This window comes from Desmodus rotundus, chromosome 4 (assembly GCF_022682495.2).
Source record: "Desmodus rotundus isolate HL8 chromosome 4, HLdesRot8A.1, whole genome shotgun sequence".
Classification (NCBI taxonomy): Eukaryota; Metazoa; Chordata; class Mammalia; order Chiroptera; family Phyllostomidae; genus Desmodus; species Desmodus rotundus.
In genome coordinates, this window is record NC_071390.1 from 124830960 (window position 1) to 124858265 (window position 27306).

At 34.3% G+C, this 27306-nt stretch overlaps 1 protein-coding gene across 1 annotated transcript in view; it reads right to left on the bottom strand.

The window, feature by feature from the left end:
- Positions 1-3275: 3275 nt before the first annotated feature.
- CENPC (centromere protein C) overlaps positions 3276-27306 on the bottom strand; it is a 67162-nt gene continuing 43131 nt past the window's right edge. The window contains exons 13-19 of the mRNA XM_024579772.3: positions 24550-24609; positions 20425-20529; positions 19529-19657; positions 11840-11935; positions 9964-10118; positions 4876-4966; positions 3276-3777 (exon numbers count right to left, since the gene is read on the bottom strand). Of these exons, the coding sequence (XP_024435540.2) occupies positions 3707-3777; positions 4876-4966; positions 9964-10118; positions 11840-11935; positions 19529-19657; positions 20425-20529; positions 24550-24609 (707 nt within the window). The 3' untranslated portion in view covers positions 3276-3706. The remainder of the gene's footprint in view (positions 3778-4875; positions 4967-9963; positions 10119-11839; positions 11936-19528; positions 19658-20424; positions 20530-24549; positions 24610-27306) is intronic.

Genomic DNA, 27306 nt, shown 5'->3' on the forward strand with positions numbered 1-27306 from the left:
TAGAATATTTCTTCCTTGATCTCTCATTCATGAATTTCATTTGCACTGTCACCCTCTCTCTGCACTCTTTACCTTCACAGTACATACTCGTATACTGATACCTTATTGGTAATTACTTTATCATTTAATCCTTGAATTGCAGAATATTGAGATAGGGTCATTATAGCACTGAAAGAAACCTTGAGATTAATGAATTAGATTGTATTCCTTTGGATAGAAAGAATGTATTATAATGAAAAGTTATACTAATTGGAAAAACCTTATAAGTTCACAAACTGAGAAGATGGATTTATATGTCTATTAGACACCCAAAAGTTTGGTTATGTGCATATACTTGAGTTTTAGCAGTCTGGCTATTTCCTTGATTTTCAAAAGTTCAAATAATTGCACTCCTTCTGCCACTGGCTGTGGTCTTGGTAGTTTTGAGCATTCAGTGCAAGGTCAGGAGGGTTGAAGGTACGATCAGTGGGGTAGCAGCAATGGAAGCAGTGGTGGTGGGATTAACAGAACCATCAGTAGTGGCAAAGGTTTTACTGTTTCGCTCTGTGTCTAGAACAGGTATCATCCTTTATTGAGCCCAGTTGACTTTGAAGTAGTAACATGTACCCACTATCCTTACAATGAATTCCTCTTCCACTTTGAATTGTTTTTTTAAACAAGAATATCTATTTACTGTGTTGTTGTAAAATTTTAAAAAATAGATGATATAGATGTGTATTATATTATATCATATAGACATATATGTAACATATATTTATTCCCAAATATATGGAAAACTAATGTATGTCACGTATAAAAAACATCAAGGAAAGTTATTTAGTTGTAATATGGGTTTCACTTGTGATTACCTTCCATATTTTCCTAAACCCTAAATATATGTGATTACACAGCAGGGTCCTCTTTTTTGCCCCTTTATCCACCCAGACTCACTTTCTGTCTGGATCCATGCCAGAAAGACATTTGCAGATATATAAGTTGTAAGCTCTGGGTGGCCTTGAGTACTTGGCTTTCCTCTAAAAATTCTATTTTCAATTGACAGTGTAGCATTTTCACCTTGTTTCCTTTCTGAATGAAAGGGGAAAAAATACCTAGATAACCTTGGTTGACATAGCCTGTGCTTCTTGACAAAGTAGCTCTTAGAAAAATTAATGATCCCTCCAATCACAAGCAAGCTATTTGATTCCCCTTCTTCTAAATGATAAAATGAATGAACAATGATGTTTTCTAAGCAGTAGTTGACAAATTTATCTGTGTTTGCAGAACACAAACTTTAAAACACTCATGAGGCCTCACTCCCAACATTAGTACTCATATCGACGTAGAACAAAGTTCAACTAAGTTTAATATTCAGAGAAAGTTCATTCACACAAATACCCATGATAGTTGTTAACACCAAGGAATTAGTTACAATCCCTTATATCTAAAACTAGCATCATGTGCGCTCAAATAAAGCATGACACTGGTAGCAGTCTCTTTCACTGACCCAATACAAAAAACTTACAGTGAAAATGAAGCATCAGTCTTTTTTTTTCTCTAATAGTTCTTCCCTATCCTTTACTTCCTTCTTGATAATACAGTTAAAGCACTACACTGTTTATTTAAATTATGTATAGTATAGACTATATTTATCATGAAATTTTGTTTCAGGGTATTAATGAAACTTAGTAAAATATGTTATAAAAAGAGGACTCGTGGTCTTATGAACATTTAAGATCTATCCTCTCAGCAACAATAATTTGTCAACTACCCACAGGAAAGAAAAAAAAGGGCCTTTCTGGGAGATTTGGAATCTAGGTAGATTATAAAACCCCAGCATAATCCAAGACCAAGGAGGGCCATTTTGAGAAGGCAGACCTGGGCTAAGCTGGCACACTTGCCCACCATGGTCCACGGTATAGACCCAAAGAGCCCTAGTCACATGTAGACCCAGCTACAACCCGATTTGACTTTGCTCCTGACACCATCGCCATCTGCCAAGAGACCCACCCGGTAGGAATCCCAACTGCCTGCCTATGACCTGGATAACAGGCCTGCCCATCTCAGTGCCAGCTGTAGCCTCTGAAGCAGCCAGGCCCAGGTTCCTTTCCCTCTTAGCCATAATCCTGCCCAGCAACCAGGTGGGAGACAAGCCTATCTGTGCCCCAAGGCAGGCCATCCAACCTCAATTAAACTGCAGATCTTGAAACAATCCTATAACCTGGCTCTAGCCCCTCTTAGCCACATGATGAATCAGCTATGTAATCATGTATTGAGGAAGATACAAATAAATTCAAAGATATCCCTTGTTTATTGACCTGAGAATATTGTTAATATGCCAATATTACCCAAAGCCATCTACAGATTCAATGCAATCAAAATCCAATGGCATTTTTCCAATAGGAAAAACAATCCTAAAATTCATGTGGAACCACAAGAGACCCCAATGTCAATGCAACAAATGCAGTAAAAAATTTTTAAAACCTTAGATATAAAATATAACCCAGAGTTTCTACAATGTATTCCCTAAAATGTCCAGTTTTCAACCCCAAATTATTAGATATGCAAAAAACCAGGAAAGTGTAAAACATACTAAAGGGAAAATGTAGCGGTTAATGGTAACAGTCTGTATGAGCTTAGATATTAGTTTAGCAAAGACTTCAATACAGTTGACATTCGATATTATATTAGTTTCAGGTGTATAGTGGTTAGACATTTATATTTATAATTTATGAAGTGATCCCCCCACTAAGTCTAGTACCCACCTGGCACCACACAGTTACTACAATATTATTGGCAGTATTTGCAATGCTGTACTGTACATCCCATGATTATTTTGTAACTATCAATTTGTACTTCTTAATTCCCTCACCTTTTTCACCTGCCCCTCCAGCCCCCCTCCCCACTATGGTACAGTGTTGTGTACATCAGTCTGTACACCGTTTTCCATTAGAAATGGGTTTTATTGCTAAGTGGGATATCATCTGAACATACCACTTTATTTCCCCCTTGATGGACATTTGGGCTGTTTCATCTATCTTTAGTGCATAGTAATGGTAAGAAGAAACCTTGAGTCATTCTGTAATGATCTTTCACAATGACTCTGTTGTTAATAGAAGGATAAGTTCTAAACAGAAGCATTATTGTGAAACCTGCAAGTTTCAGAGACAGCACATGGCCCTGCTAACATACTGATTTCAGACTTCTAACCTCCAACACTGTGAAACAATAACACTTTGTTTTAAGCCACCCAGTGTGTACTACTTTGTTACGAGAGCCCTAGGAAAGTAATACAGGTGTACCATTTACCACAGTTCTTTATTATTGGATTATTTTGATTAGTAACTTATAACTAATATTTGGAAAAGATGTTTGAAATGAATAGACACATTAATCAGATCTCTTCTGACAAAGAACAGTATCCTATAATTTCACTGTGGGGGCCGTGACTTGGATATTCTTTTTATGTTATTAAAATTCTAAGAATATGGGCATCACTACAGACTTTGTGTATATTTGTGGAAAATTAGAAGATACATATAGGAGTTTGAAATATTTATCAGATACAAGTACAAACAAAACTAAATAAAATTTTTATTTTAAAATATCACTAATAATTACAAATTAAATGTCCCAACTGCACAAACTATTATATATGTATAGGCATGTATGCCTATACATATACACATACACATACACGCACACACGTATTTAAACTTTGCTTCATCTTTCATCGTTTTATCTGAGTAAAAAGAAGAACACTTTCCTCATTCAGGAGATTTTTGATGTTGTAATAATTACCTAGAAGTGATAAGAAAATAAAATTAAAAATTATTTCCATATTTCCTTTTGATTAAATATTAAGCCATCACTCAGGCAATTAAAGTATATGGTACCAAAAATCAATTCATCTATCCCAAAGTACCACTTCCTTAATAACCACCATCTGTGGTCCACATAAGGCTTGAAAGAATGTAAATTTCACTTCATTTTGATCATGAATACAAAGACGAATTAGGAAAGGGTACAGGAAAAGAAAACCTCTCTGAACCCAATGGTTATTAGGTCTTTGGAACTGCTGTGGATTCTCCTAAACCAGACATATGTATATATAAGTACAAAAGGTAAAATAAAATCTCAAAGTTAAAAAAATAAAGGCAAATGGTACTCTTAAATAAATTAGGTAATAAATAACAGAAAAAGTGAAATACAGATGAACGGCACACTAAAGGAAGGTTTACAGCACTGAGTACCATACTGTGACTTTCTATATATTAGAAATTGATGTCTATTAAGATTAGTAGAGTTAATAGATGTAAAGTATTCATAATAGTGTTGACACATACAAAAGACAAAGTTGTTACTATTGTCATTAGAATGTAAGCTCCATGAGGACAGGAATTTTGGCTGTTATGTGTCCCACATTCTTAGAGCTTTGTTTAATAGACTCTCAATTACAATTGTTGAAGGAAAGAAGGAATGAACAAAGGAACATATAAAATTCCTATATCCAACAACATGTTCTTCAACAGCTAATGAAGTGTACTATTCTATATGTTTAAAATAATCTACTAAAATTGTTCAACTACCTAATGTCTTAGAGATAACACAAGGGAAATAATTTTCCCTCCACCCTGGATAAAACAATATATTTTCTAACTAGATATTTTTATATTCACCAATATTCTAAACAACTCTTGTTCAATTTTCATGCATCAAAACACAATATACTTACCTAATGACAAAATTAGAAAAAAAAAAAACATATGTACCAAACTTCTTTGGCATTAGTTACATCATGCTTCATTTTGACCACTATGGCTTCCATTTTTATGGTTCTCATGAGCAACTATATAAATATTTAACCATGTGAAAGAAAATATCTTTAATTATTCTTACCTGAAGGAACATAAAACGAATCCCCAGTTGTTATTATATAAGGTGTTTCATGTAGGGTACATAAAAGGTCACCAAAGTTAACATAAAAAACCTGTAAAATTAAAAATCAAAATCTCATCTCAAATTAATCACAACAAATATACTCCAAAGAAATTTACAATAAAGGCGATAGGCAGAACAACCGCCTTTGGAAGATGTTCATGTGCTAACCTCCAGAATTTGTTATGGTATATATAGCAAAAGGGACCTCCAGATGGGGAGATTATCCTGGATTAGCTAGATAAACCCAATCTAATAACATAAACCCTTAAAAATGGAGAATTTCTCCTGCTGGAAGAAGAAGAGATATGAAGTAGAGAAGTCAAGGAAATTTAAAGCATGAGAATGAGCTGAGGTGCTACTAGCACTGAAGATAAGAGGGCCATGAGCCAAGGAATATAGGCTACTTCTGAAAGCTGAGAATGACATCCTGGCCAACAGCCAATGAGAAAAAGGGAAGCGCAGTCCTACAACCACATAAAAGTCAATTTTGCCAACCACCTGAGTGAACTTGAAAGCAGATTCATCTTAAGAGCCTCCAAAAAGGAATAAGATCTTCCAACATCTTGATTCCAGTCTGTAATAAGCTAAACAGAGTACTCAGCTCAGCCCGCCAGACTTCTAACCTACATTTCAAGTCACTAAATTTAAGTTGTTGAAACAGCAATAGAAAACACAAGAGAAATTTTATTCTTCCTTATTTTTTATTGGCTTATGAAAATTCAGAACTACTAATAAAGAATACCACTTAGCTATACTAGAAAAATAGCTAGGTATTATGTAACTTCTTTAAAAGTTACATGCTTGGGACATGTAACTATCTGACTGATGAATCAAAGAGAGAAAAGCAAAAATATAAAATAAAATCATACATTTAAATAAGAATCAACATTAAGAAAGTAAAAGAAGATAAATATAACTTGGTCATACAGGCTTCCATATTCAAATGTGGCAAATTTTATATTTCGTACATGGAAGGATATAACAATGATCTGTTTTGGGGGGCAACTAAATAAAAGATGTAAAGCCTTCAAACATTGAGACTCAAATTTTGAGATTCAACCATCAAGAATATTTTGCCATAGAAAATTATTCCTCCTCCTCCTCATTTTTCTTCTTCCTCCCCTTTCTTTTTTTTTTTTCCATTTTGTAAAATCAATCTCAAATACCAGAAAAACAGTAGCAGCTAGCAGCTAGCACCTCTATAGCACATACTTCGCACCAGCCACTGTTCTGAGCACTTTGTTTTTATTCATTTAATGTACGTACCTACTAGTGAAACTGGTGCTATTTTAATAGCTTTTCACAGATGAAGAAAATGAGTCTCAGAGTGGTGTAACTTTCCAAGATCACAATGTCAATAGCAGAGCTGGGATTTGAACTCAGGCACTTAATTCCAAAATTCATGTTCCTAACTACTACATATACTAATTCACTAAGTGGGAAAAGAGCTCTTAAAGTGGTTCTAAAGGTAGTTTTATAATTTAATAAAACAAGTATTTTTATTACATCTAAAAATAATTTGCCTCAATTTAAAAGACAAATGGTAACAAACAATACTACCCAGAAAGTCAAGCATATTTTTATAGGTGTTTTTTTCTTATTACTTATTACTGAGTATTACTTATTACTCAGTAAGGCTCTCTAAGCACACCTCTTCCCATTTTTGCAAACAGTTCACTAAGAAGGTTTGAAATACATAATAGAATGATGAATTCCTATGAATATCTAATACCCACAACCAGCCCTATTCAAAGTCTCCCTACTTTCCCTATTCCATATTATATTGAAATGCCCAGAACCATAAAGCATCTGTAAATATTTCAGTGTGTACTGAAAGATCAGGTGTTTTTGACCACATCACTGCCATCACACCTAAAAATAAATGAAAATTTGATATCAAATAGTCAGTGTTCAAATTTCCACTTATCTCTTAAATATCATAATTTTAGGGTTTGTTTGAATTGGGATCCAAGTAAAAGTCTTAAATTACTCAGTCTATAGTGGTTCTCAATTTGGGCATGATTTTGGCCCTCAGGGGACAACTGGCAATGTCTGGGGACATTCTTGATTTTCACAACTAAAAGGGTACTACTAGATTCGATTGGGTAGAGGCCAAGGATGCTTCTAAACATCCTACAATGCAAAGGATAGTTCCTCACCCCTCACCACAACAAAGAATTATCCAGTCCAGAATGTCAACAGTGCTATGGTTGAGAAAGCCTAGTCTATAGGTTTCTCCTTGTTTTTTATTCCTTGCAGCTTATGTATTAGAAAAGTGAAGCAGCAAAGTTTGTGTAAAAAAATCTTTGCACGTCTGGATTTTGCTGAATACAACCCCAGAGTATTACTTGAAAGGTCTGCTATTCTTTATTTGCTGTAAATTGGTAGATGTAGAGACTTGATCAAATTCAGGTGTTTGTTTTCCTTCTTTGTTTCTGTTTTTCTTAAGAAGGTGGAGTGAGCAATACTACTTCACAGATAATCTTGTATTCTTCCAGCAGGAGGCATGTAACATCTGGTTGCACTCTTAGATGTTAGCAGACACTGGTGCTCAGTGCCTAGATCCAAGAGTTTATCAGTAGTAGTAAAATGGTCATATTTCATTCTAAAAATCCTTCTTCATTTATTACTTGCAATCTTTCCAACAAGGACAAACTTCCCCTCATCTATTATTTAGTTAACTAATAGTATGGTTTATATGAGAAAGACAAAATAAATGTTTAATTATTTCCCTTTATTTACCATACTTGTCAAAATGACATTCACTGTCTAGTTTTCAAATATTTCTACCCTTTGCTCATTCGTTTTCTTTCTGTCTTCTGCTTTTTTTCTGTTTTCACATCACTTAACTTTTAAATTTTTCTATTTCTTAATCTCTTATCTCCTAGGAAAGTTCTCATAGTTAATTTGTGCGTTCTTGTGTGAATTGATTTTAACAAATCTACTACAATGTTCTCTCTCTCTCTCATAGAGATTAGCACTAAATTTGAAGAAAAGAGTTAATGAATTATGCTAGTTCTCCATCTTATCATTCTTTTATTTGTTTCTCAAAAATATACAGTGGTGTCTCGATACTCATCATTAATTCGGAGCGCCAAAACCAATGAGTGCCAAAAAATGAAGCATTTCCTCTTGGTGGGGGACAGGGGGAAGGGGTCATGACTCATACAAGTTCTAGCAAGTCTGATGAGTCCCAGCAAGTGCCTGGTGATGAAACATTTTTTTCTTGTCAAAATGTAACAAGTACAGGGTTTTTTATGAATCCTGAAGCTGTTGGGTACTGAGATATGACTGTATTTAAAAATGTGCTTCATGTTTTAGAAATGTAAAATTACTCCCCTTTTTATTAAAACTTCTACTAATTTTCATTATAAAAACTTAAAGGCAACATTTAGAAGAAATAAAAGTTGGCTATAATCACTTAATAAAATGTTATTTTTCTATAGTTCCATCATTCTTATTTTAATTTCTAACAAGGAAAATACAGAATATTTATCTTGCATAGTTTGCTTAAACGTTTATCCTCAAGGTCTTCTTATGGAGCTATTTTTCAAAATAATATAAAATGCTTGGTACAGTACCTATAATATGTAAGTGCTAAATAAATGCTTATCACCATATGGTTTATCTCATTACTAAGTCAAAATATAAATATAACCATTTTCTTCCTGCAACGTATTTCAATGGTTTCTAATTACTGCAATCACTGTCAATGTTACAATGATTAACCACATATGTTCAGCTTCCCTAACTTTTCATTTATTTTCCTAGGAAAAATTTCTGACCCGAGAGTCATAGGTGAATGAGTACAAATAATCTCCCAATAATTTCTACCAATTCGGTAATTATAAAATATAATATCCTGTGTTTTAATATGGAGTCCTTTGAATATTAGCTATGTTAAACATTTTCAAGCTCTTACTATTCCAATTTCTTTTTGCATAATAAAGGCAAAGGCATTATATTCTAATAGGTAATATTATTAGTTCAGTGATGACATTTCATAATGCTTTATCTCCATTATTAATTATCCCTCAAAAATTATACAGGAATCATCTATTACTTTAATTAAATTTATAATTTTTACTCTCAGTTAAAATGTTTGGAGTTCTATAACATTTTAAGATTGGATTAAAGAATATTTTAAAGTATTTTAAATCTGGATTCTAGTTATACTGATGTAGTAATAAATTACTCTTTTGACTCTCATGTGTACCTTTCCCTTTCCTTGCCTCAATTTGCCCTTCATTGTTAATATAAACTCAATGATGTTCTTTCCTTTTCTCCTTTTTCAGCTTACTTTAATTTTTTCAGTACAAAGAACTGTTTTGAATGGGATACCCCCAGTAACCAATGATTTCATAGGTTCCGGAAATGTTATTTACTGAAGAATGTGCCTTAGATGTAATATCTTTTAAATGCTGATGTAATATTAAATATTCTTAACACTTGGTGATTTTCAATTCTATAATTTTCAAATTCAGAAACAGAAATATCATATACATCAGATCAATATTGCAGGAGTGTGTACCTCCCTGTGTAGAGATAGAGACTGACTCACCTTGAATCTCATTATAACTTCAGCTTGTAATATTACTTACATACAGTAACATATTATTCAATACTTACTGAAGCAACTAGCTTCCAATTCTAAGTCTGCTGCTAACTACTTACATGATTTGGAAGAAGTCTCTTAAGTTCTTTACTTCTAAACTGCATGATTGAAGAAGTGAGATTTAGACTAAATCTTAATAACCCCTTCCAGCTCTAAAATTCTAATGATCTCTGTGCAAACCAACAACCTAAGATTCTTTTAAGTAAAGACCATTCCTTAAACTTCTGAATCTCAAGGCTATACTGCTACACACTGAAACTTTTAAATAACTATTGCTTGACTAACTCTAAACAGACATAACAAATAAAAGAAGTATCTGTGCACTATAGTAAGGTACCATTTCTGAGAAAATAGCATGTTTAATGTCACATATCCAATAACACAGAAAGGTACCAATAGCAAAACATAAATATATAGAGAAATATACTCACCAATGTATCCGGGCCAACATGCTGCTTTCCCTTTTCTTGATGTGGTCCTAATATCAATTTTCCAGTAGAAAAAATGGGTGTATCCAATGTTTTATATACTTTCAACTCAGCATGTTCAACTGAAAACTGATACATATCTCGTGGCCTTAAAATATCTAAGGGTAAAACATTAATATAAATATAAGGCAACAGCAATGACATTGCTCAATTATATAGCATATAGATACATAATTATAACAGTCATTCTAGACATAAATCTGCCTTAGAAAGTCAAAATTTATTAAGATCATTGATTTTGGAGCTAGAATGCCAGGTGTCAAATTCTGTCTTACAAGCTGTGTAACCTTAGCCAAGTTACTTATCCTTTCTCTGTGCTTACATTTTCTTTTCTATAAAATAATAATAGTTTATGTTAGAGTCATAAATATCAAATGAGTTAACTTGTGAAAAGTATTAAAACACTGGCACAAAGTAAACAGTTAAGTCTTAGCTATTAATAATAATAATGGCAGTATTACTATTATTTCTATTAAAGATCAAACAAAAAACAAAAGTAGCTAAGAAATAAGACTTCCGTATATTTAAAAAATTTAACATAGCCCACAATACAAACATATCATCTTCATGCCAGTATATTCCTTTGTGTTTATTTGACTAATTATTACATAACAAGATTTTTATTTATTGGGTAAATGCTCTAAGTAACGACAATTCTAATTGTTGCTCGCAAATTACTAACTCCCTTTTGAGTTTCTTTTTTACTTATAAACCTTTCCAGTTCTACAATTAATACATTCTTCTACCATCACCTTTGACTTTCCTTGGATATTTGGGAATGCTAGTAATCCCACCTTACAGGATACACAAAATACACAGACTCAAGAAACAGACAAAAAGTGATGAAGTCCTAACAACACACACAACTTTTCTAATCTGGTACAGACAGCAATGTTTTTCGTTAAGATACTGAACAAAATTCTCTGTACTTCTACCTCTGCTACCAAATAAACAAGCTGAATATAGAAATAACTTTGTTATTTAAGAATTCAAATGGAACACTTCACTAAAAATTTTAAGTGTGAATACTATTATAGTCCCTCTGGTTTGACCTATTTGTCCTATGACTTAGGATAAAAGGTCTTTGGTACTCACTGAGATAGTCCTAACAGTTATTAAAACATTTAAATATTTCCTATACATAAATACTGTATTGTTGGTAAATATGTGAGTGTCCCCTACTTACTCACATATTTACCACCACACTATACTCATCCTTTGGGACCTCCCATGGTCAGCCAAGATACTAACTTTTAATGCCTACTCAATATAGCAGGAGGCATCTACAACATGGTACAACATTGTGCCAACCCTAAAGTTAAGTGTGGCATTTGTTTGGTTGATTGATGCACTTGCTAGTCATCCCCCAAAGGTTTCATGTCCTGGGTACCATTATTGGAACCTCATTGCCAAGAAGGCTTTCTAAATCCTGCCCACAATCCCTTTGTGGTCTCTTAGTAAGAGTGTATCCTGGTGTCTGCCAGCTAACTTGCTACAGTTCCTCATCAACAGCCCTTGTCCCCATGTGTCATCCTGGTCAAAGACCAAGACCCTACCAGGCAAGACAACATGCCTGACAAGAGCACTTGTATCCCAGAGCACAAATGCATAAGGTGCTATAGGTCCCCTAAAAGTTGTCTGCCATCAATGCTCCCCCAGAGTATTCCTCACATGGGCTGCTTATTGAAGTTAGGCCCTCAGCTGGGCATTGGTTCTGAAAGAACTGGAAAAAGAGAGTAGACAGGCTGGTCAGCAAGCCAGCAGTTTTTTACATATTAGCTATTAAATTAAGCATTTTCAATATCATTTGTGATCTTACCCATGAGAATAATCTTTCTTGTTTCTGGGTCCTTTACCCTTGTTGGCTGCAAAGGATCTCCCAAAGGTATATTCAGATTTAGCACTAATTTTTCCTCTGCAAAAGAAATACAATGGAAATATAAACTAGGTACTTAAAATTCATTTCTATTTAAAAAAAAACCTAGTAGGAAATACAGCTATGGACAAGTTATAACAATCCCTTCCTATTTATGAATGACCATTCTGATAAGCACTATCTCCAAAACCATAATGATTTAATATAGAACCAAACATCCTATATTTCTTATTTTATTTACACCTTTTATAATATGACAACTCTTGAATTCCTATTTCAAGAAGTTAAATGGTTTTGCATATTCTCAAAGAGAGGTGGAAGTATGCAATACATTTTCGAAAGAAGTCATCAAAAAGTCTATTTGAACCATAGCTAGGCATTGAAAAAGTCAGCTTCATTTCACAGGGCCATTTACACATGCAAAGGGCAAAGGACCTGAACAGACACTTCTCCAAAGAGGACATACAGATGGCCAATAGAAATATGAAAAGATGCTCAATGTCACTAATAATCAGAGAAATGCAAATTAAAACCACAATGAGATACCATCTCACACCTGTCACAATTCCTATCATCAGTAAATCAGCAAATAACAAGTTCTGGTAATGACGTGGAGAAAGGGGAACTTTTTGCACTATTAGTGGGAATGCAGACTGGTGCAGCCACTGCAGAAAGCAGTATGGAGATACCTCAAGAAATTAAAAATGGATCTGCCTTTTGACCCACTAGTCCCACTTCTGGGAATATGTCCAAAAGAACCCAAAAACTAACTTGAAAGAACATAAGCGCCCCTATGTTCACTGCAGCATTATTTACAATCACCAAGATATGAAAGCAGTCCAAGTGTCCATCAGTAGATGAGTGGATAAAACTATGGGACATTTATATAATGGAGTACTACTCAGCCATGAAAAAGAAGAAAATTTCACCCTTTGTGACAATATGAGAGAACATTATACTAAGTGAAATAAGCCAGTCAGAGAAAGAAAAATACCATATGATTTCACTCATATGTGGAATCTAATGAACAAACAAGTAATATAGAGACAGACTCATAAGAGAGCAGGGTGACGATTGGGAGCATGGAAGGACTGAGCAAAACGGAAAATGAACTAATGGAAATGGAAAATAAAGCAAAATAAAAAGCTAAAAAAAAAAGAACTAATGGAAATGGACAGCAGTGTTGTGGGGGAATGGGGTATAAGGGGACTAAATGGTAATGGGAAAAAAATAAAATTGTTTTAAAAGAATAAATATATATATATATACATTGAAATTTTTCAAAAAGAATTCCTATAACTAAGTATATAAAAAGAAGACACATGGAGACTGGTAAGAGGAGCAGAGATCTGAAACAGGCTGGACCCATACCCACTGTGGTGTTTATGAACAGGGAGGAATATCTCAGCTATGGAGGTCCTCCTGAGGAGTGAGGGGTCCCAGCCCCACACTCTGCTTGCCAATATGGAGCACCAGTGCCGGGAAAAATGAGTCCCCACAATATCTACTTGTGAACATCAGTGAGAATTCCATCTGTGTGAAATGGAAGGCTACTGGAGACCCATAGGAACCCAAGCACAGACTCATTCATTCAAAAACACTGGCCCTGAGCTCCAGAGAAAGGAGAGCAGCTCAAAAAAGTGCCAGGGACATTCAAGGAGAAACTGAATTGTTTGGTTTCTTAGGGCAAGGACTGGAGGGGCAACTCTCAGACAAAAGTGCTAGCAGGCACCATTGTTCCTTTGTTGAGCCCTCCCTACACACAGCCCACAGGAGCAGATAGATGCCAAATCTGAGACTCCATTAACTGGCTAACACCACTCACCACACCCTGGTGATTCCCTGAGAATCTATCCTCCCAACTCCTATGCCCAGACCAAATCTCTTTCAGCAGTTGTTTCACACAAGTAACTGGCCTCAGCCACTGCTGGGGACTTTACTAAAATCTCTCAAAGGTTCACAAACCACAAACAAGTCATGGCTGGCCTCAACATACCCTGTACCTCTTAGTAAGTGGCCCAAAGCCCAGCACCAGTGACAGCTAGCCTCAGTTTGCAGCATGGCCTCTCCCAGGTGCCTCCAAGTTCAGAACAGAAGGAACTGGCATGAAATATTCAAAGCGTTGAACAGCAAGAACCTACATCCCAGACTACTCTACCCAGCTGGTCTATCTTTTAGAATTGACAGAGAGACAAAGAGCTTCCCCAACAAGCTAAAGAATTTTATCACCACCAACCCAGTATTAAAAGAAACGTTAAAGGGACTTCTTATGAAAAAATAAAAATGTGAATAAAAAATATGGGATAGAAAAAATTCTGACAGAAACAAAAACATAATAAAAGCTGTGCAGCCCTGGCCAGTTGGCTCAGTTGGTTGTAGCATTGTCCTGAGCACCAAAAGGTTGTGGGTTTGATTCCTAGTCAGGGCACATACCTAGGTTGAGGGTTTGATCCCCAATTGGGGCACATACAGGAGGCAACTGATATATGTTTCTCTTCCACATCGATGTTTCTCTTTCTCTTTTTCTCCTTCCCTCACTCTCTCCCTGACCCCCCCCCCCCCCACACACACACACTCTCTAAGGTCAATGAACATATCCTCAGGTAGGACTGGAAACAGAAAAAACAAAAAGCTAATGCAAAGGTTAAAAGGCAAAAGGTGAGAGATCATGTATAATTACAATAATAAATTAAGAAAAACACACAAATACACAAAAGGAGTAAAAATAAGAGACAAAAACACAAATATGGAAGGGCAATTAAAAATAATAGTGATCATAGAATGTGTTAAAATTTAAGCAACCATCAACTTAAGACAGACTGCTATAAACATAGCTTGGTATACATGAAGCACAGGGTAACCACAAACCAAAAATCCATGAGACATACAAGAAATAAAAACAAAGGAACCCAAACAGACAAACAAACAAAAACAAACCAGAAAGTAATCAACATAGAAGAGATGAGAGCAGGAGAATAAGAAAGGACAGAGAAAAACTACAAAAACAATCAGAAAACAATAAAATGGCAATAACTACATACCTATCAATAATTACTTTAAATGTAAAGGGAATTACATGTCAAAGACAGGGTGGCTGAATGGGTAAGAAAAGAAGACCCATACATATGCTGTCTACAAGAGACCCATTTCAGATGGAAAAATACACCCAAACTAAAAATAAAGGGATGGAAAAAGACATTTCCTGCAAATAAAAATGAAAGGAAAGCAAGGGTGCCAGTACTTGTATCAGACAAAACAGACTTTAAACAAAGGATATAATAAAAGACAAAGAGGATATTTCATAATGATAAAGTGATCAAGCCATCAAGAGGCTATAAGTTTGTATACATTTACCCACTCAAATGTAGGAGCACCTAAATATATAAAGCAAATATTGATAGATATAAAGGGAGAGATCGACAGTAATACATTAATAGTAGGAGACTTTAACACCCCATTAACATCAATGGATAGATCATCTGGACAGAAAATCAACAAGAAAACAGCAGTCTTAAATGACATATTAGACCAAATAAATTTAATTGATATTTTTAGAATGCATGACCCTAAAGCATCAAATACACATTCTTTTCAAGTGAACATGTAACATTCTCCAGGACAGACTACATGATAGGCCGGAAACAAGTCTCAATAAATTTAAAGGACTGAAATCTTATCAACTCAAGCACCTTTTCTGATCACAATGGTATGAAACTAAAAATTAATTATAAGAAGACCTAAAAACCACACAAACATATGGAGGCTCTATAACATTATACTAAATAATGAATGGGTTAAAAATACAATTATGGAAGAAGTAAAAAAAATACCTTGACAAATATAAAAATACAATGACCCCAAATCTATGGAACACAGCTAAGGCAGTTATAAGAGGGAAATTCAGAGCAATATACACTTACCTCAAGAAGCAAATCAAGTATCAAATAAACAATCTAACCTTACATCTAAGAAACCAGAAAAAGAACAAGCAAAAACCAAAGTGAGGAATAAGGAAAAAATTAAGATCAGAGTGAAAATAAAATAGAGTCTATAAAAACAATACAAAAGATCAATGAAACTGGTTCTTTGAAAAGAAAAACAAGATTGACAAACCTTTAACCAAACTCATCAAGAAAAAAAAAAAGACTCAAACAAATAAAATCAGAAATGAAAGAGGAAAAGTGACAACTGATACCACAAAGATATAAAGGATTATAAGAAAATACTACAAACACTTACATGACAACAAATTGGACAACCTGGAAGAAATGGATAAATTCCTAGAAACATACAATTTTCCAAGGCTAAATCAAGAGCTACCAATGAATAGAATCAGTAATCAAAATACTCCCAAACAAAAGTCCTGGACCAGAATTTTACCAGATATTCATAAAGTAATTAACACCTCTTTCTCAAACTATTTCAAAAAAAACTCAAGGAGGGAAGGTTCACAAGCTCATTTTACAGGCCAGCATTCCCCTGATACTAAAAACAGAAAAATACATTATAAAAAGAAAGAAAATTATAGTCCAATATCTATGATGAACATAGATACAAAAATCCTCAACAAACTATTAGCAAACTGAATTCAGTGATACATTAAAAAGATCACAAACCCTGCTCAAGAGGGCTTATTCGTTGATGCTAGGTTGACTTGATATCTGCAAATCAATTAATGTGAATACTACATAAATAAAATATAGGATAAAAATCACATAATCCTATGAATAGATGCAGAAAGAGCATTTGACAAAATCCAGCATCCATTTATGACAAAAACTCTCAGTGAAGTGAAAACTGAGGAAACATAACATAACAAAGGCTATATATGACAAACCTATATCTAACATCATACTCAATAGTAAAAAGCTAAAAGTACTATCCTTAAAGTCAGAGGAACAAGACAAGGATGTCCACTTTCACTACTTTTATTCAGCAAAGCATTAAAAGTCCTAACCACAACATTCAGACAAGAAATGAAATAAAAGGCATGCAAATTTGAAAGGAAGATGTAAAATTATTAATAACATGATACTATATAGAGAACCCTACAGATTCTACCAAAACAACTTTTAGAACTGATAAATGAATTCAATAAATTAGGATACAAAATTAATATTCAGAAATTGGTTGCATTTTTATGCACCAATAAGGAACTATCAGAAAAAGAAATTTAAAAAACAATCAAATCTACAATTGTATCAAAAAAAAATACTTACGGATAAATTTAACAAAGGAGTTAAAAGACCAGGATTCAATAAACTGTAACATATTGAAGAAAAAAATTAAAACACAAATAAATGGAAGAATATACTGTAGTCATGAATAGAAGAATTAACATCATAAAAAAAGCCCGTAGTACCCAAAGCAATCTACAGATTCAATATAATCCCTATCAAAAACCAATGGTATTTTTCACAGAACAAAAAAAATAATCCTAAAATACATACATAGAACCACAAAAGATCCGTAGTAGCCAAAGCAATCTTGAGAAGGAAGAACAAAGTTAGAGGTATCACAAAACCTGCTATCAACTGTATTGCAAGGCTATACAGTGATCAAAGCAGCATGGCACTGGCATAAAAACAGACACATAGATCAATGGAATAGAAAAGAGAGCTCAAAAATAAATCCACACCTATATGGTCAATTAATCTATGACAAAGAAGGCAAATATAAAATGAAGTAAAGACAGTCTCTTCAATAAATGACATTGGGGAAACTAGACAGGTACATGTAAAAAAATGAAACTAGACCACTTCCTTATACCATGTACAAGAATGAATTCAAACTGGATCAAAGACTTAAATGTAGGACACAAAATCATAAAACTCCTAGAAGAAAATATAGGCTGTAAACTCTTAGAATTCACCTTTAGTAATATATTTTTGGATACGTCTCCTCAAACAGGCAAAACAAAACAAAAAATAAACCAGTGGGACTACATCAACTAAAGAATTTTTGCACAGCCAAGAAAACCATCAACCAACCAAAAAGATAACCTACTGAATGAGAGTAGATATCAGCCAATGATACATCCAAAAATGGGTTGGTCACAAACTGTTAGTTAAGTCATACAACTTAACAGCAAAAAAAAGGCAATCCAATTTAAAAATAGCCAGAGGATCTGAACAGACATTTCTCCAATGAGGATATACAAATGGCCAATAAACACAGAAAACAAAACTCAACATCGCTAATCATCAAAGAACTTCAACTTAAAGCCAAACCTGTCAGAATAATCAACAAACAATAAGCACTGGCAAGAATGTGGAGAAAAAGGAACCCTCATGCATTGTTAGTGGGATTGCAAATTGGTGCAGTCACTATGTAACACAGAATGAAAGTTTTTCAAAAAATAAAAAACAGAACTACCTTATGACCCAGCAATTTCACTTCTGAGTATTTAGCCTAAGAAATCCAAAACACTAATTTGAAAAGGTATACACACCCCTATGGTCACTGCAGCATTATTTCCAATAGCCAAGATACAGAAGCAACCAAAGTTTGAATCGATAGACAAATGATAAAAAAGATGTGATACATATATATACAATAAAATGGAATAAAAAAGAATAAAACCTTACCATTTGCAACAACCATGGACAGACCTAGAGGGTATTATGCTAATTGAAATAAGTTAAAGAAAGACAAATACTGTATGACTTCACTTACATGTAGAATCTAAAAAACAAATGAACAAACAAAACAGAAACAGACTCATAGATACAGAACAAATTGGTGCCAGATTTGGGGCAGAGAGAGTGGCTGGGTGAAAAATTGGAAGCTATTGAGAAGTACAAACTAGTAGTTACAAAATACTCATGGGATGTAAAGTACAGCACAGGGAATATAGTCAATAATACTGTAGTAACTATATATGGTGCCTGGTGAGTACTAGACATATCAGGGGGATCACTTCTTAAGTTAGATAAATGTCTAACCACTATACTGTACACCTGAAACCAATATAATATTGGATGTCAACTGTAATTGAAAAATAAATAATTTAAAAATTAAAATAAAATAAAATAAAATCAGTTTACTTTCAAAATTTGGGAGAAAAAAGTGGACATTAAAAAGTGAATTTACCACCCCAGCTGGGTAGCTCAGTTAGGTGGTGCACTGTCCCACAGACCAAAAGGTTGCAGTTTCAATCCCAGGTTAGGGCACATACCTAGGTTGTGGGTTCAATCCCTGGTCAGTGCATGTCTGGGAGGCAACTGATCGATGTTTCTCTCACATCAATATTTCTCTCTTTCTCTTTTTCCTTCCCTTCCTCCCTTCCTCTCTCTCTCTAAAATCAATAAACATATCCTCAAATGAGGATTTTTTTTTGAAGTGAATTTACTCTAATGTATCATATCAGAAGTTTTCATAGATTTCAAAATTCACAAAGAGCTACTTTTCAAAGCACTGTTATTTATAAAATAATCTAAAAGTTACTTGTAGAGTATGAACTTATTTCTGAAAATTATTTTCAGAGTATGAAAACCAAGGGGGAAGGTGGAAGCAAGGGAGGGAGGTGGGTTTGGCTGGGGTGGGTAGGGAGTGGTGGGGGGAAAATGCAGGCAACTGTAATTGAACAACAATAAAATAATTTTTAAAAAAGAGAAATAAATAAGTTCATACTTCTTTCATCATTATCAAGACAAATCCTTTTCCTATTAACTATTTTGTTCATTTTTTTCGTTCCTCCTTTTGCCTTCCTTTTAGACGATACTGTGTCAGGGGACAGTATTCCACCAATTACAAATCCTCCTGAAATTTAACAACAAAAAAGAAAAAATATCAAATCTGGGAAACTGAAAACTTTAAAACAGAGCTTTAAACAGAGCTTTTTATTTTTAATAATGATTTTATTGTTAATAATTTTTAAATTATTACAGCACTTTCCTTACAAAGTACAAAGAATACATTATCACTACTACATTCTAGAGCTAATACTTCAAATAACATAAATGCCAACCCATTTCCCTAATGTGTTCACTATCCTAAATCTATAGCACTGATTAAATGATTAAATTGACTTCTGTTGCTTGAAAGCAACCATCATCAGTGAAAGTTTATAACAAACAAAAGGCCAGCAATGAAATCTTTATAGTAATCCAAATGTGAATTTTATTTCTTTGACTTAGATACATCCATTCAAGAAAAGAAATAACTTCAAGATAGCACTGACCATACTTTCTTGACAACCCCCTATCATATCTGTAGAAATACATGTTCTGATTTAATGCTTAATGTTATGCAATTAGAAACCTTGTTACATATTATAGAAATAATAACACTCTATAAAGCCACACACGCCTCTTAAATTGCTACCAAAAAGAAAAAGAAATCTGCATCTCTATAGTAATTAGAAAAATCTGAATTTCAATCTACTCTTGTCGCATTTCGGGGAGATGATGATTAAATGAGATAATATATGTAAATATGTAGGACAGTGCTTAGCGCATAATATATATAAATAAACTGTAGTAATCTTCATGATTATTTTTTGTCAGATATTAAAATGTAAATTTTACCCGATTGCCTTTCTTGGTAATCTACTCGCTCCCCCCGCCAGTATTCCAAAGGTTTCAATCGTGTTCTCTTGGTCCTGCGCACATTTGGTGTGTTCGAGGGCAATACTGTAAAAAGGTATTATACAAAAATGTAAACATATAAATGTTCAGTTGAACGATACTTTGTAGTGGAAAGATTGACATTACCTTCTAGAACACTAATGATGCTTCTGGACAAAACACTACAACAAAATTTTAAGACATATGAGCTAATAATTAAAGTAATGCCAATGAAATACTAGGCTTCTAGATTAGTAAAGATTTAAAACTTAATAATATACAGGGTTAATGATGTTAAAGGTACACAGGAACTCATATATTATAGGTAAAAATGTAAAGTGATTGAAGACAATTTGACAATACCTATAATTATAACACCCTTTGACTCAAATTTCATTTCTAGAAAATGAGTTTGTAATAGTATTCACAAAAATGGGCAAAGCGGTAATTAAAGAACATGTATGGTAATACTGTTTATAACAGGGATAGAAAATAAATATTGAATTGAAAGACATCTAAATGCTCCATAATAGGAAATGCATACATCAGGATAGTCATTTGTGCTTGCGTTTGTATGCACAACACACATATCTACTCACTTTATTTGAAAAATGCAAAGTTCTCTAAACTCAGTAGAGTTAGTTGGCTACATAATCAAATTCTTATGTTATTTGTTTCTGTTTGCTAGAGTTAATTCTAAAAATGGTTTATCAAAATCTTCCAGTCTAACTGTATTGTTTAAATAAAAATCTCCTTGCTTTTTCTTAGTTATTTCTTTATATATTTTAGTTGCCAGGTTGTTTGGTAAATAAAAGTTTATGATTTTTCTATCTTCTTCATAAATTATTCATGTTATCATTGCATGCCCTTCCTTACCCTGTTCAGCACTTTTATTTTAACCTTAAGTTCCATTTTACCTAATATTAAAATTACAGTTTTTGTTTACATTAGCCTACCTAATTCTTTGACAACCATTTATTTTAAAACTTGTTTTAAGTGTTTCTTATAAACATATAGGTCAACTTGTATTATTTAACCAAATGGAAAGTCTCTATCGTATTAGAGGAATTCAATCTATTCATAGTTAGTGTAACAAGCTTCCTTTTATTCCTTCCATCTTACTTTATATTTACAAGTTATATTAGTGATTCTTCTAATTTTTATTGATTTGATCAAATGACCATTTCTTTTCTCCCTTCTCCCTCTTGGTCACTTCAGAGTTGTGCTGTGCTTTTTCTCTCTAATATTAGTTAACATCCCATTCCTGACACTCAAAAATTAAACTTATTTTTTATGATTATATAAAAAATTATTTTCCTTACCAAGACTTGCTATCCTCTCTTTTCTCTCATTTGGTAAAATGAAACTTTTAGACTTCAGTAGGCCCCCCTTTTACACCAGGGCTATGTTCCAAGACCCACACTGGATGCCTGAAACTGAAAATAGTACCAAACACTATATATACACTATGTTTTTCCCTATACATACATACCTTTCCACCTAAAGGAAGCCCTTTATGGCTTCTCTTTGGCATATCCAAATTGCTAGCAGCATTACTCTTGCACTTTGGGGCCATTAGTAGTAAAATAAGGGTTACTTGGACACAAGCACCGCAAAGCCACAACAGTAGATCTGATAACCCAGACAGCTACTAAGTAAATCACCCAGGTAAGGTATACAGCGTGGATAAACTGAACCAAGGGATGATTTGCATCTTGGATGGATGAAGCAGGACTATGGGAGATTTATGCACTCTTGGCAGGGAATGGCAGGGAATTGAAAACTTATGAGTTATTTATTTCTGAAAATTTCCATGTAATATTTTCAGACCATGGATAACTGGAACTGTGGAGAAGAATGAACTACTATACTTTTATTATCCCTTTTCTGCCTCTATTTTCCTCGCCACCAGTAGCAACTTTTAAGATGGTCTGGATTTCAAAGTATGAGTACAAAAACCACTACTTAACACTTATAAATCCCCAATCACATTAGCATTAAGTAGTAGACACACCCTAAGGTAATCAGCATTGAGTTAGGCCCTTGTTTAATCCCCTCCCCTAGGATGGATGTGGGACCTATGACTTTCTTTTCAACAACACCATATGGCAAAGGTGATGGGAAGTCACTCCTGTGGTTACATTATGATTATATACATGACAATGTATGATATATATATAAAGCACTATCTAGCAGAGGCAGAAAGAAATTCTTCCTTGGTGACTTTAAAGAAGCTGTCTATTGTGAGAGAGCCTATGAAAAGTGTCATCTATCAAGGAACTGCAGATGACTTCTAGAAGCTGAAAATAGCGGCCCACAGCTGACAAACAACAAGAAAACAGACACCTCAGTCCTACAATTTCAAGAACTAAATTGTGCCAACAAGCACATGAGCATGGAAAAGGACCCTACCTCAAACAAGACTACAGCCCAGGCTGACACTTCTGACTGCAGTCTGTGAAAAGCTGGACAGAGGACCCAGCTAATATGTGCCTGGATAAACATGTGTTTTCTAAGCCACTGAATTTGTTATAATTTAGTCCATAGCAATAGAGAATAAATACACATTATTTAAATTTAACCACATATATTTCAAGATTCATTCCTCAGTACCATTCCCTCTCTTTGGACTCAATTGTGACTTACATTAGAATACCCAACATGGATATTTTACATGAAGGAGAATAAACTAAATCTTGTATTATCTGGAAAACAATTATCAGAAAGAAAGGTATCTTGGGCAGGTATACAATTAAATGGATAGGAATACATTTCTGAAAGCAGACTACAGATGTTACTTTATTCTTCCAGTACTACACAGATGGGCAGTGCTTAGTCATTTACCTTTTTTCTTTCTGCATGGAAATTTTCCTCTATCCTTAAAATTTAGGAATTTTATTCACTTTTATGTGTACAGGTACATCTTTGTCAATAATTCTGTCTGCCAGTTGGTAAACTCATTCAAACTATAGATTCAAGCTTATATTTAATCCAGGAAGTTTTCTTTAACTGTTTTCTTTTTTCTAGAGATCCTATTATTTGCATGTTTTGTCTGCTGTCTGTCTCCATGTTAACCATTGGATATCTTTTTTCCTCATGGATTATATTTCTACTCTCAGGAATTTCTTCCATGTTAACACCAGCTACTAAATGAGCTAGCTCTCATGAGTGACTATCATTACTCTCAGTTCACTTGCTGACTTTTTAAACTGAAAAATTATGATATTTTAGTACCAAGAAGTCTTCTAGGCTATAATTGAACCTCTGAATGTGCTCATATCTCTTTTGTCAACTGTTAGCCATCCACTATAAAAGTCCCAGCTCACCAGAAGTTGTCTACTATTCTTAGAGATAATTCTTAAAGACAATGCTGGAGCCTCTGCCCAGGAACATTTTTGTTTGTTTACCTATTTCTGACTCTAGTCAGTATTCCACTCCTAGACAAGCATTAAGCACTGCCAGGTATAGCAATCTCTCTTCAGATGGGCTTGCAAAATACTAACTGAGTGAGTTTGTGGTTGAAGCAATTAGAGAAAGCCCCACTGGTTCTCTCCAGGCACAAGTGCAGGAGCACTCACAGCCTCAAGTACAAGCAGAAACATAAAAAGTCACTCCAATTCCACAAAGGTGGGAGGTCCCACGAACTCTGACTGGCAAACATCTCTTTGTGGTGGAACCACCAAGTTTTAATCCTTACATAGATCCCCAGGCTAATACCACTTTGCTATCTTATCTACTGCTTTAGTTAGTAGTGAACTGGATAAAAATGGGAGGGGAAGTTGTCAGGGATACCATCTACCTAGCAGCTATATGTCATAGAATTCTACATCCAAGGTTCTTAGCCTAGGTGGGATCATGTTCTTACTATGACAGAAAGAGTGAGACAGCTGTAGAATTTACATACTGACAATAAAGAAACTCAGTGGCCTGTGACGATTCTGTGTGAAATTCATGAAAACTAAATATATAGTTTTAATTTATCTGCCAATTAATCCAAATAATACTTCCCCCTGCTTGAAAAAATTGTTATATTTAGAAACAGAGGTTATATTATATGAAAACATTAAAAGACAGAACTAATCTTACCTAATTTGTGATGTATTTTGTTCTCTTGTGTTACTTTAGATCTTTTTATTCTTGAGTTACCTGCAAAATGCAAAATATAAAAATTTTACCCAACAATGCATTTTGTTACCCCTTCAGCTTTTCACTGTTAAGTACTAAGACTAAGGAAAGTGTAACATTTCTTTAGATTTTGGTATATATCTAATGAGCAAAAGACTTAAAAATAAAAAACATGTTTTCTATTCCTTGTGAACTTAGGTGAAATAAGTTACAGGGTAGATTAAAATGTGGGGCACAATAATTAACAATTAATATGTTAATAATATAATCTATGATCTTTAAAGTTCTAAAATAGTACAACTGTACTGAATTTAGTAGTGTGCCAATTATGTCAGGGACTCTCAATTTTGGTGTGGTAAATAGCATCTAAACATAGCTGCCATCAACTCTTTCTCTTCCTATGCACAAATGTTCTTTATCAAGAGATGGAGTCTAATCCCCTTCTTGAATCTCTGCTGGCCATAGTGACTTGCTTCACTAGCAATGCAGCAGAAAAGATGTTCTGAGACCTAAATCCTAAGAAGATATACAGGTTCCACCTGAGCATCTTGATCTTTACCCCGGGGAGAGACAGCCACCATATATGAAGACTCACTGCCCCGAGACTGACACGCTATGAGAAAACCCATGCTAATCACATGGAAAGGTCATGTGGAGGAAAAGAGATGCTTGGCCAGCCCCGAACCATTCCAACAACCCAGGTTGGGTGCCCAATATGTAAGTGAAGAAGTCACCTTGGGCTTCCTGCCCAGTGAGCTTTCAAATTACTCCAACCCCAGAGGCATGCGTCTAACTACAATGATATGTACAGCCCAAGTGAGAACTGCCCAGCTAAGCCAAGTCAACCCACCAAACCATGAGAGATGCAAAACAATTGTTGTATTAAGCCTCCAAGTTTTGGAGGGTTATACGGCAATATGTAAATGGAACAGTTAATGTCCATGAATTGGCTAAAATCTTTTATGTAATTTTGTATATAACATGCATTTCCTGAAAAGTAGATCTAAGCTTTCATTATATTTTCAAAAAAGTCTATGAGAGCAAAAGATTATTAAAAATGACTGAATTAGATATTTTATAAAATTGCTGGTTTGGAAGAAAATTTATTGATCATAAAATAATTTCTCTGTCCAGAACAGCCAAATTTATAGATATCAAAAACAGATTAGTGAATATCCTGGGGAGGGAGGCAGGCAGGAAGGTGCCTGCTAAAGAGTATAAAATTTCTTTTGGGGGATAATGATAATGTCCTAAATTTTAGAGTACATAATTCAATGATTAACTGTATGGTATATAAAGTATATCTCAATAAAGCTGTTTCAAAAAAAAAATCCAATTTCTCATGCAATCCCCTCTAGAACAGGAGAAGACTCGTCTCTGCTTGAAAATTTTCCCACAACAGTTGGTGGAGTCAGAGAAGAAACAAAGCAAATAAGAAAATACACTGAGGGTAATAGGAGCCAGGTTTCTTACTACCTGAGAAAGGGTTTATAAAAGTGGACTGGGATCAGATGCACTGATATGAAATCATGATTTCTCAATATAAATATAGAATAGATAGAGGTGCTTGTGTACATACAGTGTAGACATATGGGTGTGAAACTATTTTGTATCTCAGTCCACTAAAAGAGCCTAGAAGCAATGATACCGCAATAACAATGAGCACACCAAGCACCCAGATATAAGCTTCTACATGCCATCCTCAACTAAAAAGAAGCTGGTTCCTTAGGAGAAATAACTTATTCCAGAGTTAAGACAGGGTCCTTAAAATATCCTATGCTAAAAAAATAAGACAATATTCAAAACTTGATAGAAACATGACAAAAGGACATAAGAACCAGTTTAAAGGATACCTATTAGCCAAATATGGCATAATTTGAGTATCAGAATAAACAATGAAGATTATAACATATCTGAATAAAATAGGAACCCAGGAGTAGTCCATAACAATATCACTATATAATTAATAAATAAATGGGGAAGGGGTAAAAAAAAAACCTATTTTTTATGTGATATAACTAATTAATAGAGGAATTACAGAAATCAAAAATAATTTGGTATCATTAATGGCTGATAATTCAAGTGGGAGTCTTAACAGATGCCAAGGTTGGTGTGAAGGGTTGAAAAGGAACAAGTTCTAAAATAGTATCAGGACATTGCACTACAAAACACTTATCAATTATGAAAGACAAAAATTGTCTTCACGGTAGAGAAATATGGCAATAACTTGAACAGATGATCAAAACTGACATCACCAGTAGGAGATGGGTCAACGCTGTGAGCCACCCTAACATGATGCGGAAAGAACACAGTATCATTTCTGTAGATATTTCTGTCACATATGCATGGATAGCATCTCATCATGAGGAAACACTAGACAGACCCAGATTGAAGGTCATGCTAAAGAATGAAAAGCCTGTACTTTCTCAAACAATGTAAAGCTCAGGCAAGTAAGAAAACACTTAAGAAACTATTCCTTATGGAAGGAAACTGAAGGGACGGGGGAGCGAAATGCAGTCCATGATCCCAGACTAGATCCTGAACCAGAGAGAAAAAGGAACACTGAAAGAACTGCTGGTGGAATATGCATGAAGTCACTGAAGGAACACAGCAAGTCCTAACTTAATGTCATCAACAGGGTCTTAGAAACTATGACTTTAAGTGAAATAACATATAAGGAAACAAATTTTACCACAAGCCAATTAATGTAAATAAGAG